General features: G+C 48.8%; 1 protein-coding gene across 2 annotated transcripts in view; it reads right to left on the bottom strand.

Annotated features, from left to right (window-relative positions):
- Positions 1-17363, bottom strand: part of DDX49 (DEAD-box helicase 49) — an 86475-nt gene that overhangs the window by 57733 nt on the left and 11379 nt on the right. For both annotated transcript variants that reach the window (XM_063914536.1, XM_063914535.1), the window contains exon 2: positions 6722-6845. In XM_063914536.1, coding sequence (XP_063770606.1) covers positions 6722-6845 — 124 coding nt within the window. The remainder of the gene's footprint in view (positions 1-6721; positions 6846-17363) is intronic.

Here is a 17363-nt window from a genome sequence, read left to right as displayed (position 1 = left end):
GGTCATGTTGGGAGGTATGCAATTTGTTCTCACAGTATAAATACAGCTGGCAGTATAGAAAATAAGATTTTACTCACCGGTAAATCTATTTCTCGTAGTCCGTAGTGAATGCTGGGACTCCGTAAGGACCATGGGGAATAGCGGCTCCGCAGGAGACTGGGCACAACTAAAGAAAGCTTTAGGACTACCTGGTGTGCACTGGCTCCTCCCACTATGACCCTCCTCCAGACCTCAGAAAGGAATACTGTGCCCGGAAGAGCTGACACAATGGGAAAAGGATTTTGAATCCCGGGTAAGACTCATACCAGCCACACCAATCACACCGTATAACTCGTGATATTATACCCAGTTAACAGTATGAAATATAACTGAGCCTCACTACAGATGGCTCATAACAATAACCCTTTAGTTAGGCAATAACTATATACAAGTATTGCAGACAATCCGCACTTGGGATGGGCGCCCAGCATCCACTACGGACTACGAGAAATACCGTATTTGCCGGCGTATAAGACGACTGGGCATATAAGACGACCCCCCTACATTTCCACTCAAAATATAGAGTTTGTTATGTACTCGCCATATAAGACTACCCCCTCTTCCGCACACCTTCCACACACCAAATAAAACGTAAAAGAACATCAGATTTTATTTGATTTCTCAGGAACACAGGCAGGCAGCCCACAACCCAGAGGAACTGTATACTGTAAGAGACATGTCAGTGCTGCCGCTGTCCTCCCTGCCTAACCGCCTGTCACTGCTGAATGTCGGCTCCTGCTCAGTGACATGAGCCGGGTGCTGCACTGTAACAATACGTGCAGCACCTGGCTCCTGTCCCTGTGTTAGGAGCCGGACTTCACACAGCTTCACCCGCCGGCAGCGCCGTACACTCACACAGGTGAGATAGAGGCACTTCACGGGGGAAGTGGGGGGGGGCAGCCAACATCATCTTCTTAACCCCCTGGATTGCTGAAAACGGGGGTCAGCCCGTGAGGCCACGCCCCCTTATGCTAGGCCACGCCCCTGTTTCGCGACTTCCCGCACCGGGTGTATAAGACGACTTTCCGCCCCGCGTATAAGACGACCCCCGGCGTATAAGACGACCCCCCGCTTGGAGGCCTGTTTTTCAGGGGGAAAAAGTCGTCTTATACGCCGGCAAATACGGTAGATTTACCGATGAGTAAAATCTTATTTTCTCTGACGTCCTAAGTGGATGCTGGGACTCCGTAAGGACCATGGGGATTATACCAAAGCTCCCAAACGGGCGGGATAGTGCGGATGACTGCAGCACCGAATGGGCAAACTCTAGGTCTTCCTCAGCCAGGGTGTCAAACTTGTAGAATTTAGCAAATGTGTTTGACCCCGACCAAGTAGCTGCTCGGCAAAGTTGTAGAGCCGAGACACCCTGGACAGCCGCCCAGAATATCCAGCACTCCCTTAACAAAAGTCTGAACTTCAGGCAGTGAAGCCAGTTCTTTTTGGAAGAAAATGTACAGAGCCGAAATCTGGACCTTAATGGAACCCAATTTTAGGCCCGTAGTCACTCCTGACTGTAGGAAGTGCAGAAATCGACCCAGTTGAAATTCCTCCGTTGGGGCCTTCCTGGCCTCACACTAAGCAACATATTTTTGCCATATGCGGTGATAATATTTTGCGATCACATCTTTCCTAGCCTTAATCAGCGTAGGAATGACTTCCTCCGGAATGCCTTTTTCCTTTAGGATCCGGTGTTCAACCGCCATGCCGTCAAACACAGCCGTGGTTAGCCTTGGAACAGGCAGGGCCCCTGCTGCAGCAGGTCCTGTCTGAGCGGCAGATGCCATGGGTCCTCTGAGATCATTTCTTGAAGTTCTGGGTACCAAGCTCTTCTTGGCCAATCCGGAACCACGAGTATAGTTCTTACTCCTCTCCTTCTTAGTATTCTCAGTACCTTGGGTATGAGAGGCAAAGGAAGGAACACATACACCGACTGGTACACCCACGGTGTTACCAGAGCGTCCACAGCTATCGCCTGAGGGTACCTTATCCTGGCGCAATATCTCTTTAGCTTTTTGTTGAGGCGGGACGCCGTCATGTCCACCTGTGGCCTTTCCCAATGGTGTACAATCATTTTGAAGACTTCTGGATGAAGTCCCCACTCTCCCGGGTGGAGGTCGTGCCTGCTGAGAAAGTCTGCTTCCCAGTTGTCCACTCCGGGAATGAACACTGCTGACAGTGCTAACACATGATTTTCCGCCCATCGGAAAATCCTTGTGGCTTCTGCCATCACCATCCTGCTTCTTGTGCCGCCCTGCTGGTTTACATGGGCGACCGCCGTGATGTTGTCTGACTGGATCAGCACCGGCTGGTGTTGAAGCAGGGGTCTAGCCTGACTTAGGGCATTGTGAATGGCCCTTAGTCCCAGAATATCTATGTGTAGGGAAGTCTCCTGACTTGACCACAGTCCCTGGAAGTTTCTTCCCTGTGTGACTGCCCCCCAGCCTCGAAGGCTGGCATCCGTGATCACCAGGACCCAGTCCTGTATGCCGAATCTGCGGCCCTCTAGAAGATGAGCACTCTGCAGCCACCACAACAGCGACACCCTGGCCCTTGGAGACAGGGTTATCAGCCGATGCATCTGAAGAAGTGACCCGGACCACTTGTCCAACAGATCCCACTGGAAGATCCTTGCATGGAACCTGCAGAATGGAATTTCTTCTTAAGAAGCTACCATCTTTCCCAGGAGTCGCGTGCATTGATGCACCGACACCTGTATTTGTATTAGGAGGTCTCTGACTAGAGATGACAACTCCTTGGCCTTCTCCTCCGGGAGAAACCCTTTTTCCTGTTCTGTGTCCAGAACCATAGCCAGGAACAGTAGACGCGTCGTAGGAACCAGCTGCGACTTTGGACTATTCAGAATCCAGCCGTGCTGTTGTAGCACTTCCCGAGATAGTGCTACTCCGACGAACAACTGCTCCCTGGACCTCGCCTTTATAAGGAGATCGTCCAAGTACGGGATAATTATAACTCCCTTTTTTCGCAGGAGTATCATCATTTTGGCCAATACCCTTGTAAATACCCTCGGTGCCGGGGACAGACCGACGGCAACGTCTGGAATTGGTAATGACAGTCCTGTACCACAATTTTGAGGTACTCCTGGTGAGGAGGGTAAATGGGGACATGAAGGTAAGCATCCTTTCCTTCGTATATAAGTGTTCAAGGATTTCAATTTTAGAATGGGTCTCACCGAACCATCTGGTTTCGGTACCACAAACATTGTGGAATAGTAACCCCGGCCTTGTTGAAGGAGGGGTACCTTGATTATCACCTTCTGGAAGTACAGCTTGTGAATTGCCGCCAGTACTACCTCTCCTCGAGGGCAGCAGGCAAGGCTGATTTGAGGTAACGGCGAGGGGGAGTCGCCTCAAACTCCAGCTTGTATCCCTGTGATACTACTTGCAGAACCCAGGGATCCACCTGTGAGCGAGCCCACTGGTCGCTGAAGTTCCCGAGACGCGCCCCCACCGCACCTGGCTCCACCTGTGGAGCCCCATCGTCATGCGGTGGACTCAGAGGAAGCGGGGGAAGATTTTTGATCCTGGGAACTGGCTGTCTGGTGCAGCTTTTTCCCTCTTCCCTTGTCTCTGTGCAGAAAGGAAGCGCCTTTGACCTGCTTGCTTTTCTGAAGCCGAAAGGACTGTACCTTATAATACGGTGCTTTCTTAGGCTGTGAGGAGACTTGAGGTAAATTTTTTCCTTCCCAGCAGTTGCTGTGGATACGAGGTCCCAGAGACCATCCCCAAACAATTCCTCACCCTTATAAGGCAGAATCTTCATGTGCCTTCTAAAGTCAGCATCGCCTGTCCACTGCCGGGCCCCTAATACCCTCCTGGCAGAATGGACATTGCATTAATTCTGGATGCCAGCCGGCAAATATCCCTCTGTGCATCCCTCATATACAAGACAACGTCTTTAATATGCTCTATGGTTAGCAAATAGTATCCCTGTCCTGACAGGGTAATAGACCACGCTGCAGCAGCACTATTCATGCTGAGGCAATTGCAGGTCTCAGTATAGTACCCGAGTGTGTATATACAGACTTCAGGATAGCCTCCTGCTTTTTATCAGCAGGCTCCTTCAAAGTGGCCGTATTCTAAGACGGCAGTGCTACCTTTTTTGACAAACGTGTGAGCGCCTTATCCACCCTAGGGGATATCTCCCAACGTGACCTATCCTCTGGCGGGAAAGGGTACGCCATCAGTAACTTTTTAGAAATTACCAGTTTCTTATCGGGGGAACCCACGCTTCTTCACACACTTCATTCACTCATCTGATGGGGGAACAAAACACTGTCTGCTTTTTCTCCCCAAACCTAAAACCCCTTTTTTGTGGTACCTGGGTAATGTCAGAAATATGTAACACATTTTTCATTGCCGAGATCATGCAACGGATGTTCCTAGTGGATTGTGTATATGTCTCAACCTCGTCGACACTGGAGTCATACTCCGTGTCGACATCTGTGTCTGCCATCTGAGGTAGCGGGCGTTTTTGAGCCCCTGATGGCCTTTGAGACGCCTGGGCAGGCGCGGGTTGAGAAGCCGGCTGTCCCACAGCTGTTACGTCATCCAGCCTTTTATGTAAGGAGTTGACACTGTCGGTTAATACCTTCCACCTATCCATCCACTCTGGTGTCGGCCCCCCAGGGGGCGACATCACATTTATCGGCATCTGCTCCGCCTCCACATAACCTTCCTCCTCAAATATGTCGACACAGCCGTACCGACACACCGCACACACACAGGGAATGCTCTGACTGAGGACAGGACCCCACGAAGTCCTTTGGGGAGACAGAGAGAGAGTATGCCAGCACACACCAGAGCTATATATAATGCAGGGATTAACACTATAACTGATCGATTTTTTCCCAATAGCTGCTTGTATACACAATATTGCGCCTAAATTTAGTGCCCCCCCCTCTCTTTTTAACCCTTTGAGCCTGAAAACTACAGGGGAGAGCCTGGGGAGCTGTCTTCCAGCTGCACTGTGAAGAAAAAATGGCGCCAGTGTGCTGAGGGAGATAGCCCCGCCCCTTTTTCGGCGGACTTCTCCCGCTTTTTTATGGATCTCTGGCAGGGGTATTTTACACATATATAGCCTATATGACTATATATTGTGTAGATTTGCCAGCCAAGGTGTTTAATATTGCTGCTCAGGGCGCCCCCCCCCCCCCCCAGCGCCCTGCACCCATCAGTGACCGGAGTGCGAGGTGTGCATGAGGAGCAATGGCGCACAGCTGCAGTGCTGTGCGCTACCTTGTTGAAGACCGAAGTCTTCTGCCGCCGATTTTCAGGACCATCTTCATGCTTCTGGCTCTGTAAGGGGGACGGCGGCGCGGCTCCGGGACCGAACGATCGAGGTCGGGTCCTGTGTTCGATCCCTCTGGAGCTAATGGTGTCCAGTAGCCTAAGAAGCCCAAACTATCTCCAGTCAGGTAGGTTCGCTTCTTCTCCCCTTAGTCCCTCGTAGCAGTGAGTCTGTTGCCAGCAGATCTCACTGAAAATAAAAAACCTAAAATATACTTTCTTTTCTAGGAGCTCAGGAGAGCCCCTAGTGTGCATCCAGCTCAGCCGGGCACAAGATTCTAACTGAGGTCTGGAGGAGGGTCATAGTGGGAGGAGCCAGTGCACACCAGGTAGTCCTAAAGCTTTCTTTAGTTGTGCCCAGTCTCCTGCGGAGCCGCTATTCCCCATGGTCCTTACGGAGTCCCAGCATCCACTTAGGACGTCAGAGAAAAGGGTTTGTCAGACCTGAAAATTCCATGGCAGGCCTTAAATAACTTCTGACTATATTATGTGAAATTAACACTAAGAGTGATGCTGTCAAGACATGCAGCCCACTCTAAAGAGTATATTTACTAAAGTGTGGGTTTTTAGAAGTGGAGATGTTGCCCATAACTACCAGATTCTAGCTATTATCTTCTAGAACGTGCTAGATAAATGATACATAGAATCTAACTGGTTGCTATGGGCAACATCTCCACTTCTAAAAGCCTGCACTTTGGTAAATATACCCCTATGGTAATTAATGACAAGTTTTCATATACTGGTAGCCAGGATAACACATGCATATACACTTTACAGTAACTCGCAACTATGAGTAAAAGGTCAGAACATGGGGTACACTAATCAAACCTAAAATAGGATTTTGGTACTTACCAGATAAATCCTTTTCTTTGAATCCGTAGGGGGCACTGGACTACTCTTGGGATATGGACGGGCTTATATAACCTAACAATAGTACACTTTTACATCTATACTATACTTTTATACCTATACACACATATACTATACATCTAGTCTATGGTAAAAGGTTAATGTACCCCATATTCAGCCACAACTTTGATACTTTCTAGTAGTAACAGCTTTTACAGAAAGCAGCACAGTAATGTATTGTAGACTAGTCTTTGTTCTGTAGAGCCATAAAAAAAATAATACAGGATAAAAAAAAAATATACGAGAAAGCTTCTTTTGATGATTTGGCTTTGCATTTATGAAAATGATTTGTATAATGTTGAATATTGCAGAGCTAAAATAGTAGAAATCATTTATAAAATCTACTACTACAGAATGCTTTTTCCGCTTGGTATATAAATAGACAAATATATAGTCCCAACTATTCAAACAGCTGCGTGGCAAGAAAAATTATACAATTACATTTATGGAATATAGACTATACTAACCGGGTAGGTGTGAGCACCAGGCAAAATATTCCAAAAGGATCCTCAGAGAGTTTCTGAAGTATAGGCAGAACAAATGCAGCAGTTTTTCCACTGCCAGTTTTAGCGCAGCCCATGCAGTCCCGGCCTACAGGAAAAGAAGATTGCTGTTGGAAAGGCTGTCAGTACAAACTTGGCCTATAGTTGAGCCAAAGCTGGGTACACACTCGAGTGATGTGTACCCAGCCGATATGTCAGGCCAACACATCTGAACTTGGGTACACATTGAGCGATGATAGCATACTACAAATCTGACAGTGTTGCTAGCGACCGCGGGCACATGCATATTGGGCATACACACTGTCTGACCTGCCTGATCGGACAACATATCGCTCAGTGTGTACCCAGCTTAACACAGGTCCATATAACTCTGGACAGCACAGCTGCGGAATAATGACGTTAATTTAAACCAACCTATCCACAAATGTACAATTGCGCATGAACTGTGCTTAAACAAACCACCTCTAAAACGCATACAGAGTCAACTTCCGAATCCACACAGGTTAATTACCAGAGGGTGCACTTTTCCTCGCAGCCTCAGAAGTTACAAGGAAAAAGTCTACATTAAAATGTACGCATGTGATTTAACGTGCAGGAAAACCTCATAGATTCCTGCATTTTATGCAGAATCTGTGGGTTACCATGCGGGGAAAAAGGAGATTTATGGTAGACTTACCATTGTTAAATCTCTTTCTGCGAGGTACACTGGATTCCACAGGGAATAACATTGGGGTGTAGAGTTGGATCTTGATCTGAGGCACCAAAAGGCTAAAGCTTTGACTGTTCCCATGAGTCACTGGCGCTCAGTTTCGTTAACCAGTCCAATGCAGTAGCAGGTAAAAATAGGATTTTAATTACCTACCAGTAAATCCGTTTCTCATACTCCGTAGAGGATGCTGGGGTCCATATTAGTACCATGGGGTATAGATGGATCCATTAGGAGCCACTGGCACTTTAAGAGTTTGAGAGTGTGGGCTGGCTCCTCCCTCTATGCCCCTCCTACCAGATTCAGTCTAGAAACTGTGCCCGAGGAGACGGACATCTTCGAGCGAAGGATTTTACAGATAGTGGCGAGATTCACACCAGCTCACACATACAAGGCAAATCAAGCTAAGTAGCTTGAAACACAGCAACGGCTGAAATATTACTTACCAAGTAACAATGCAGTACTCAACTAAAAACAAAGTTGTACTGAACCAGATAACCACTGCAGGAAAACGAAGCGCTGGGCTGACGCCCAGCATTCTCTACGGACTACGAGAAAAGGATTTACCGGTAGGTAATTAAAATCCTATTTTCTCTTGCGTCCTAGAGGATGCTGGGGTCCACATTAGTACCATGGGGTTGTACCAAAGCTCCCAGAACGGGAGGGAGAGCGCGGAGGCTCCTGCAGAACCAATTGACCAAACTTAAGGTCCTCAGAGGCCAAAGTATCGAACTTGTAGAACTTTGGGAACGTGTTCGACCCCGACCAAGTAGCCGCTCGGCAGAGTTGTAAAGCCAAGACACCCTGGACAGCCGCCCAGGAAGAAACCACCTTACGAGTAGAGTGGGCCTTAACAGACGTAGGATGCGGCAAGCCTGACGTAGAATACGCATGCTGGACAGTGAACCTGATCTAGCGAGAGATCGTCTGCTTGGAAGCAGGACACCCAATTTTCTTGGGATCATACAGGACAAACAGAGTCCGATTTTCTGCTCCGAGCAGTCCTCCACACATAGGTTTTTAGAGCCCTTACAATATCTAAGGACTTTGATGAAATTGAGGAGTCAGTCGCAACTGGCACCACAATAGGTTGGTTGATATGAAATGCCGACACAACCTTCTGAAGAAACTGACGTGTCCAAAGCTCATCTCTAACCTCGTGGAAGATCAAGTATGGGCTTTTACATGACAAAGCCCCCAACTCCGACAAATGTCTAGCAGAAGCTAAGGCCAACAAAGTGACGACAGCCTTCCACGTGAGAAACTTGACCTCAACCTCCTGTAGAGGTTCAAACCAGTCCGACTGGAGGAACTGCAACACCATGTTAAGATCCCAGGGCGCCGTAGGCGGTACAAAGGGAGGTTGCATGTGCAGAACTCCCTTCAAAAAAGTCTGAACCTCAGGGAGGGCAGCCAACTGTTTCTGGAAGAAAATGGATAGGGACGAAATTTGGACCTTTATGGATCCTAACCTCAGGCCCATATCCACACCTGCTTGCAGGAAGAGGAGAAAACGTCCCAGTTGAAACTCCACCGTAGTAAACTTCTTGGACTCACACCAAGATACATATTTCTTCAAAATACGATGATAATGTTTACGTTACTCCTTTCCTAGCCTGTATCAGGGTAGGAATAACCTTGTTCGGAATGCCCTTCCGAGCTAGTATCTGGCGTTCAACCTCCATGCCGTCAAACGAAGACGTGGTAAGTCTTGATAGGCGAATGGCACACCCGCTGCAGCAGGTCCTCCCGAAAAGGAAGAGGCCTCGTGTCATCTAGCAGTAGATCTAGATCCGCATACCAAGACCTTCTTGGCCAGTCTGGAGTAATGAGGATCGCTTGAACCCTTGTTTTCCTTATGAGCTTTAGGGCGTCCACCGCCACTGCTTGCGGGTCTCTCGACCTGGAACAATATCGCCGAACCTTCTTGTTGAGAAGAGAGGCCATCATGTCTATTTGAGGTACACCCCAAAGATCTGTTACCTTCTTCCCCTGGATGGAGATCGTGTCTGCTGAGGAAGTCCGCTTCCCAGTTGTCTACTCCCGGAATGAAGATTGCAGACAGTGCCAAAGCGTGTTTTTCTGCCCAGAGGATGATTCTTGTTACCTCCGACATTGCAGCTCTGCTCTTCGTTCAGCCCTGTCGGTTTATGTAAGCCACTGTCGTTAGATTGTCCGACTGCACTTGAATGGCTCGATTTCTCAGAAGATGGACCGCTTGGAGAAGACTGTTGTAGACGGCTCTTAGTTTCAGAATGTTTATCGGCAGACCGGCTTCCAGACTTGACCACGTTCCTTGGAAGGTTTCCTCTTGAGTGACTGCGCCCCAGCGACTTGTATCCGTGGTTAGAAGATCCAGTCCTGAATCCCGAACCTGCAGCCCTCCAGAAGGTGAGGTAATTGTAGCCACCAGAGGAGTGAAATTCTGGCCTTTGGCGACAGACGTATTCTCTGGTGCATGTGTAGATGGGATCCCGACCACTTGTCCAGGAGATCCAGTTGGAAGGAACAAGCATGAAACCTCCCATACTGCAGAGCCTCGTAAGAGGCCACCATCTTCCCCTAAAGGCGAATGCACTGATGAACCGACACCCGGGCTGGCTTCAGGACATCCCGGACCATAGTTTGTATCACCAATGCTTTTTCCTCCGGAAGAAACACCCTCTGCACTTCCGTGTCGAGGATCATTCCCAGAAAGGACAACCTCCTGGTTGGTTCCAAATGTGATTTTGGAAGATTCAGGATCCAACCGTGTTCCCTGAGTAGATGGGTCGTGAGAACAATGGACTGTAACAGCTTCTCCTTGGATGATGCCTTTATCAGCAGATCGTCCAGATATGGAATTATGTTCACCCCGTCTGCGGAGGAGAACCATAATTTCCGCCATCACTTTGGTGAATACCCTCGGTGCTGTGGAATGGCCGAATGGCAGGGCCTGTAACTGAAAATGACAATCCAACAGTGCAAATCGGAGATAAGCTTGATGCGGCAGGTAAATCGGAATGTGGAGGTACGCATCCTTGATATCCATGGATACCAGGAATTCCCCCTCCTCCAGACCTTAAATCACCGCCCTTAGAGACTCCATTTTGAACTTAAACTCCCTCAGAAACGAGTTTAGTGATTTTAAGTTCAGAATGGGCCTGACCGAACCATCCGGTTTCGGTACCACGAAAGGGTTCGAATAGTAACCCTTGTTTTGCATCTGGGGAGGAACTGGTACAATAACCTGTGCCTCCACCAACTTCTGGATGGCTCCCTTTAGAATAGCCCTGTCTGCCGGCAAAGCTGGCAAGCCTGATTTGAAGATCCGGTGAGGAGGGAGATCTTGAAATTCCAGCCGGTACCCCTGGCACACAATATCTTGTACCCAGGGATCCAGGCCGGACGACACCCAGACGTGACAGAAATGTCTAAGTCTCACCCCCACGGCCCTACCTCCAGGCCGCACGGTCCACATTCATGCTGAGGACTTCGGTGTACCTGAAGCGGGCTTCTGTTCCTGGGAACCCGCAGCAGCAGTTTTCTTGGATTTTGGTCGACCTCCTCTAAAGAAGGTGTTGGACGGTTTGGCCTTTCTTGTTTTAGAAACCCGAAAGGACTGTGATACAGCTGAAGAAAAAGGTTTCTTCGTAGCAGGTGCAGCTGAGGAAAGAAAAGGTGACTTACCCACTGTAGCCGTGGAGATCCACGCATCCAACGCTTCCCCAAAGAGCCTGACCTGTGTAGGGTAGGGTCTCCACACCTCTCCTAGATTCCGCGTCGGCATGCAACTGGCGCAGCCACAGTCCTCAACAAGCTGGGACAGACATGGAAGATATTCCTGCAGCCATTGAACCCAGGTCTTTCATGGATTCCACCATAAATCCTGCCGAATCCTGAACGTTACGTAAAAACAATTCAACGTCACTTATCCATTGTAATCAAATACTCAAGTAATGTGCCTGACCACTTTACTATAGCTTTGGAAATCCATGCACAGGCAATAGTAGGACATAGTATCGCCCCTGAAGCCGTGTATATGGATTTGAGCGTAGTATCAATTTGCGATCAGCCGGCTCCTTTAAGGCGGTAAATCCTGGAACCGGTAAAACCACCTTTTTCGAGAGTCTGGATACAGACGCGTCCACTATGGGTACATTTTCCCATTTTTTTTCTATCCTCCTCATGGAAGGGGAAAGCAACCAGAACCCTTCTAGGGATCTGGAATTTTTTCTCCGGGTTTTCCCATGCTTTCTCAAATATAGCATTTAATTCTTTGGACACAGGCAAGGTTAGTGAGGCTTTCTTAATGTCAGTGAAGTAAGCCTCCTCAACCTGCTCAGATGTTGTATCAGCAATATTCAACACATCCCTAATAGCTTCTATCATGAACTGCACCCCTTTAGCAAGAGATGCGGCCCCCCTGAGCACCTCCCCATCACCGTCTGCCGTGTCAGAATCGGTATCCGTGTCATCTTGCATAATCTGGGCAAGAGCACGTTTGTGGGAACCTACAGATGGGGGCCCTGAGGTAACAGAACCAGACCAAACTGCCATAGAGTTCTGTAAAACCTGAGTTGCAGATTCATTCTGTGCAACCCTAGTAGAAATCTGAGAAATCATACATTTGATAGAGGATAACCATTCAGGCTCCCTTGCTGGTATCTGCGTTAAAACAGTGCAATCCTGATTACATGGAATGAGATCATCCTGAGAGGACATATCCTCTGCAGCATATGACACAGAGTCCATGGACATAGCTAAATGGAGACCCCAAACACTCCACACACACACACACACACACACACACAGGGGAGGCTAGACAGAGATTCACCCCCAAGAATGGCAAGAGAGAGACAGAGATTGGAGCCAACCCATACACAGCGCTTTCAAGGTATAGGGAGACCCCAACCAGCACTGACTGTGTACCATAATAGGTTACATAGCCTGTACACAGCTCTTCACTGAAAGCGTTTCTGCAGGCAGGAAAATGGCACTGAACGCTGTCTTCCCGCTCTTCTGGATATTATACTGGCCTGAGGAATCATCTGGTAGCGATCCTGGGACCCTGACCCTGGGAACAGTCAAAGCTTTAGCCTGTTGGTGCCTCGGATCAAGATCCAACTCTACACCCCAAAATTATTCCCTGTGGAACCCCCGCTGCAGAAAATAAGATTTTACTTACCGATAAATCTATTTCTCGTAGTCCGTAGTGGATGCTGGGGACTCCGTCAGGACCATGGGGATTAGCGGCTCCGCAGGAGACAGGGCACAAAACTAAAGCTTTAGGATCAGGTGGTGTGTACTGGCTCCTCCCCCTATGACCCTCCTCCAAGCCTCAGTTAGGATACTGTGCCCGGACGAGCGTACACAATAAGGAAGGATATTGAATCCCGGGTAAGACTCATACCAGCCACACCAATCACACCGTATAACTTGTGATCTAAACCCAGTTAACAGTATGACAAACGTAGGAGCCTCTGAACAGACGGCTCACAACAAATAACAACCCGATTTTTTTGTAACAATAACTATGTACAAGTATTGCAGACAATCCGCACTTGGGATGGGCGCCCAGCATCCACTACGGACTACGAGAAATAGATTTATCGGTAAGTAAAATCTTATTTTCTCTGACGTCCTAAGTGGATGCTGGGGACTCCGTCAGGACCATGGGGATTATACCAAAGCTCCCAAATGGGCGGGAGAGTGCGGATGACTCTGCAGCACCGAATGAGAGAACTCCAGGTCCTCTTTAGCCAGGGTATCAAATTTGTAGAATTTTACAAACGTGTTCTCCCCCGACCACGTAGCTGCTCGGCAGAGTTGTAATGCCGAGACCCCTCGGGCAGCCGCCCAGGATGAGCCCACCTTCCTTGTGGAATGGGCCTTGACAGATTTAGGCTGTGGCAGGCCTGCCACAGAATGTGCAAGTTGAATTGTGCTACAAATCCAACGAGCAATCGTCTGCTTAGAAGCAGGAGCACCCAGCTTGTTGGGTGCATACAGTATAAACAGCGAGTCAGATTTTCTGACTCCAGCCGTCCTTGAAATGTATATTTTCAATGCCCTGACAACGTCCAGCAACTTGGAATCTTCCAAATCGCTAGTAGCCGCAGGCACCACAATAGGCTGGTTCAGGTGAAACGCTGACACCACCTTAGGCAGAAACTGAGGACGCGTCCGCAGTTCTGCCCTGTCCGAATGGAAAATCAGATATGGGCTCTTATACGATAAAGCCGCCAATTCTGATACTCTCCTGGCTGAAGCCAGGGCCAGTAGCATGGTTACTTTCCATGTAAGATATTTCAAATCCACCGATTTGAGTGGCTCAAACCAATGGGATTTGAGAAAATCCAAAACTACATTCAGGTCCCACGGAGCCACTGGGGGCACAACCGGGGGCTGTATATGTAGTACTCCTTTTACAAGAGTCTGGACTTCAGGAACTGAAGCCAATTCTTTCTGGAAGAAAATCGACAGGGCCGAAATTTGAACCTTAATGGACCCCAATTTGAGGCCCATAGACAATCCTGTTTGCAGGAAATGTAGGAATCGACCCAGTTGAAATTCCTCCGTGGGGGCCTTCCTGGCCTCACACCACGCAACATATTTTCTCCAAATGCGGTGATAATGTTGTGCAGTCACCTCCTTCCTGGCTTTAACCAGTGTAGGAATGACCTCTTCTGGAATGCCTTTTTCCTTTAGAATTCGGCGTTCAACCGCCGTGCCGTCAAACGCAGCCGCGGTAAGTCTTGGAATAGACACGGTCCCTGCTGAATCAGGTCCCGTCTTAGAGGTAGAGGCCACGGATTTTCCGTGAGCATCTCCTGAAGTTCCGGGTACCAAGTTCTTCTTGGCCAATCCGGAGCCACGAGTATCGTTCTTATTCCCCTTTGCCGTATAATTCTCAGTACTTTGGGTATGAGAGGCAGAGGAGGAAACACATACACTGACTGGTACACCCACGGTGTTACCAGAGCGTCCACAGCTATTGCCTGAGGGTCTCTTGACCTGGCGCAATACCTGTCCAGTTTTTTGTTGAGGCGAGACGCCATCATATCCACCTTTGGTTTTTCCCAACGGTTCACAATCATGTGGAAGACTTCTGGATGAAGTCCCCACTCTCCCGGGTGTAGATCGTGTCTGCTGAGGAAGTCTGCTTCCCAGTTGTCTACTCCCGGAATGAACACTGCTGACAGTGCTATCACATGATCTTCCGCCCAGCGAAGAATCCTTGCAGCTTCTGCCATTGCTCTCCTGCTTCTTGTGCCGCCCTGTCTGTTTACGTGGGCGACTGCCGTGATGTTGTCCGACTGGATCAACACCGGCTGACCCTGAAGCAGGGGTTTTGCCAGGCTTAGAGCATTGTAAATTGCTCTTAGCTCCAGTATATTTATATGAAGAGACATCTCCAGGCTTGACCATACTCCCTGGAAGTTTCTTCCCTGTGTGACCGCTCCCCAGCCTCTCAGACTGGCATCCGTGGTCACCAGGACCCAGTCCTGTATGCCGAATCTGCGGCCCTCTAACAGATGAGCACTCTGCAACCACCACAGAAGAGACACCCTTGTCCGTGGCGATAAGGTTATCCGCTGATGCATCTGCAGATGCGATCCGGACCATTTGTCCAGCAGATCCCACTGAAAAGTTCGTGCGTGGAATCTGCCGAATGGAATTGCTTCGTAAGAAGCCACCATCTTTTCCAGGACTCTTGTGCATTGATGCACAGACACTTTTCCTGGTTTTAGGAGGTTCCTGACAAGTTCGGATAATAAGAATTTACTTACCGATAATTCTATTTCTCGTAGTCCGTAGTGGATGCTGGGGACTCCGTCAGGACCATGGGGTTTAGCGGCTCCGCAGGAGACAGGGCACAATAATAAAAGCTTTAGGATCAGGTGGTGTGCACTGGCTCCTCCCCCTATGACCCTCCTCCAAGCCTCAGTTAGGATACTGTGCCCGGACGAGCGTGCTTAATAAGGAAGGATATTGAATCCCGGGTAAGACTCATACCAGCCACACCAATCACACCGTACAACCTGTGATCTGAACCCAGTTAACAGTATGATAACAACGAAGGAGCCTCTGAAAAATGGCTCACAACAAGAATAACCCGATTTTTGTAACAATAACTATGTACAAGTATTGCAGACAATCCGCACTTGGGATGGGCGCCCAGCATCCACTACGGACTACGAGAAATAGAATTATCGGTAAGTAAATTCTTATTTTCTCTAACGTCCTAAGTGGATGCTGGGGACTCCGTCAGGACCATGGGGATTATACCAAAGCTCCCAAACGGGCGGGAGAGTGCGGATGACTCTGCAGCACCGAATGAGAGAACTCCAGGTCCTCCTCAGTCAGGGTGTGCCCCTGACCAAGTAGCAGCTCGGCAAAGTTGTAAAGCCGAGACCCCTCGGGCAGCCGCCCAAGATGAGCCCACTTTCTTGTGGAATGGGCTTTTACTGATTTTGGCTGTGGCAAGCCTGCCACAGAATGTGCAAGCTGAATTGTACTACAAATCCAGCGAGCAATCGTCTGCTTAGAAGCAGGAACACCCATCTTGTTGGGTGCATACAGGCTAAACAGCGAGTCAGATTTTCTGACTCCAGTCGTCCTGGAAACATATATTTTCAGGGCCCTGACAACGTCAAGTAACTTGGAGTCCTCCAAGTCCCTAGTAGCCGCAGGTACCACAATAGGTTGGTTCATGTGAAAAACAGAAAACACCTTAAGGAGAAATTGAGGACGAGTCCTCAATTCTGCCCTGTCAGAATGAAAAATTAAGTAAGGGCTTTTATATGATAAAGCCGCCCATTCTGACACACGCCTGGCTGAAGCCAGGGCTAATAGAATCTTCACCTTCCATGTGAAATATTTTAATTCCACAGTGGTGAGTGGATCAAACCAATGTGACTTTTGGAAACTCAAAACAACATTGAGATCCCAAGGTGCCACTGGGGGCACAAAAGGAGGCTGTATATGCAGTACCCCTTTAACAAATGTCTGAACTTCAGGCAGTGAAGCCAGTTCTTTCTGGAAGAAATTCGACAGGGTCGAAATTTGAACCTTAATGGACCCTAATTTTAGGCCCATAGACAGTCCTGTTTTCAGGAAATGTAGGAAACGACCCAGTTGGAATTCCTCTGTAGGGACCTTCTTGGCCTCACACCACGCAACATATTTTCGCCAAATGCGGTGAAAATGTTTTGCGGTTACATCCTTCCTGGCTTCGACCAGGGTAGGGATGACTTCATCTGGAATGCCCTTTCAGGATCCGGCGTTCAACTGCCATGCCGTCAAACGCAGCCGCGGTAAGTCTTGGAACAGACAAGGCCCCTGCTGGAGCAGGTCCTCTCTTAAAGGTAGAGGCCACGGTTCTTCCGTGAGCATCTCTTGAAGTTCCGGGTACCAAGTCCTTCTTGACCCATCCGGAACCACGAGTATCGTTCTTACTCATCTCCTTCTTATGATTCTCAGTACTTTTGGTATGAGATGCATAGGAGGGAACACATACCCTGACTGGTACACCCACAGTGTTACCAGAGCGTCCACCGCTATTGCCTGAGGGTCCCTTGACCTGGCGCAATATCTGTCTAGTTTTTTGTTCAGGCGGGACGCCATCATGTCCACCTTTGGTTTTTCCCAACGGTTTACAATCATGTGGAAGACTTCCCGCTGAAGTCCCCACTCTCCCGGGTGGAGGTTATGCCTGCTGAGGAAGTCTGCTTCCCAGTTTTCCACTCCCGGAATTAACACTGCTGAGAGTGTTATCACATGATTTTTCGCCCAGCGAAGAATCCTTGCAGTTTCTGCCATTTCCCTCCTGCTTCATGTGCCGCCCTGTCTGTTTACGTGGGCGACTGCCGTGATGTTGTCCCACTGGATCAATACCGGCTGACCTTGAAGCAGAGG

The sequence above is a fragment of the Pseudophryne corroboree genome, chromosome 1, assembly GCF_028390025.1.
Source record: "Pseudophryne corroboree isolate aPseCor3 chromosome 1, aPseCor3.hap2, whole genome shotgun sequence".
Lineage (NCBI taxonomy): Eukaryota > Metazoa > Chordata > Amphibia > Anura > Myobatrachidae > Pseudophryne > Pseudophryne corroboree.
Note: the sequence above shows the minus strand (reverse complement) of the source record. Positions and strands in the feature narration are given on the sequence as shown.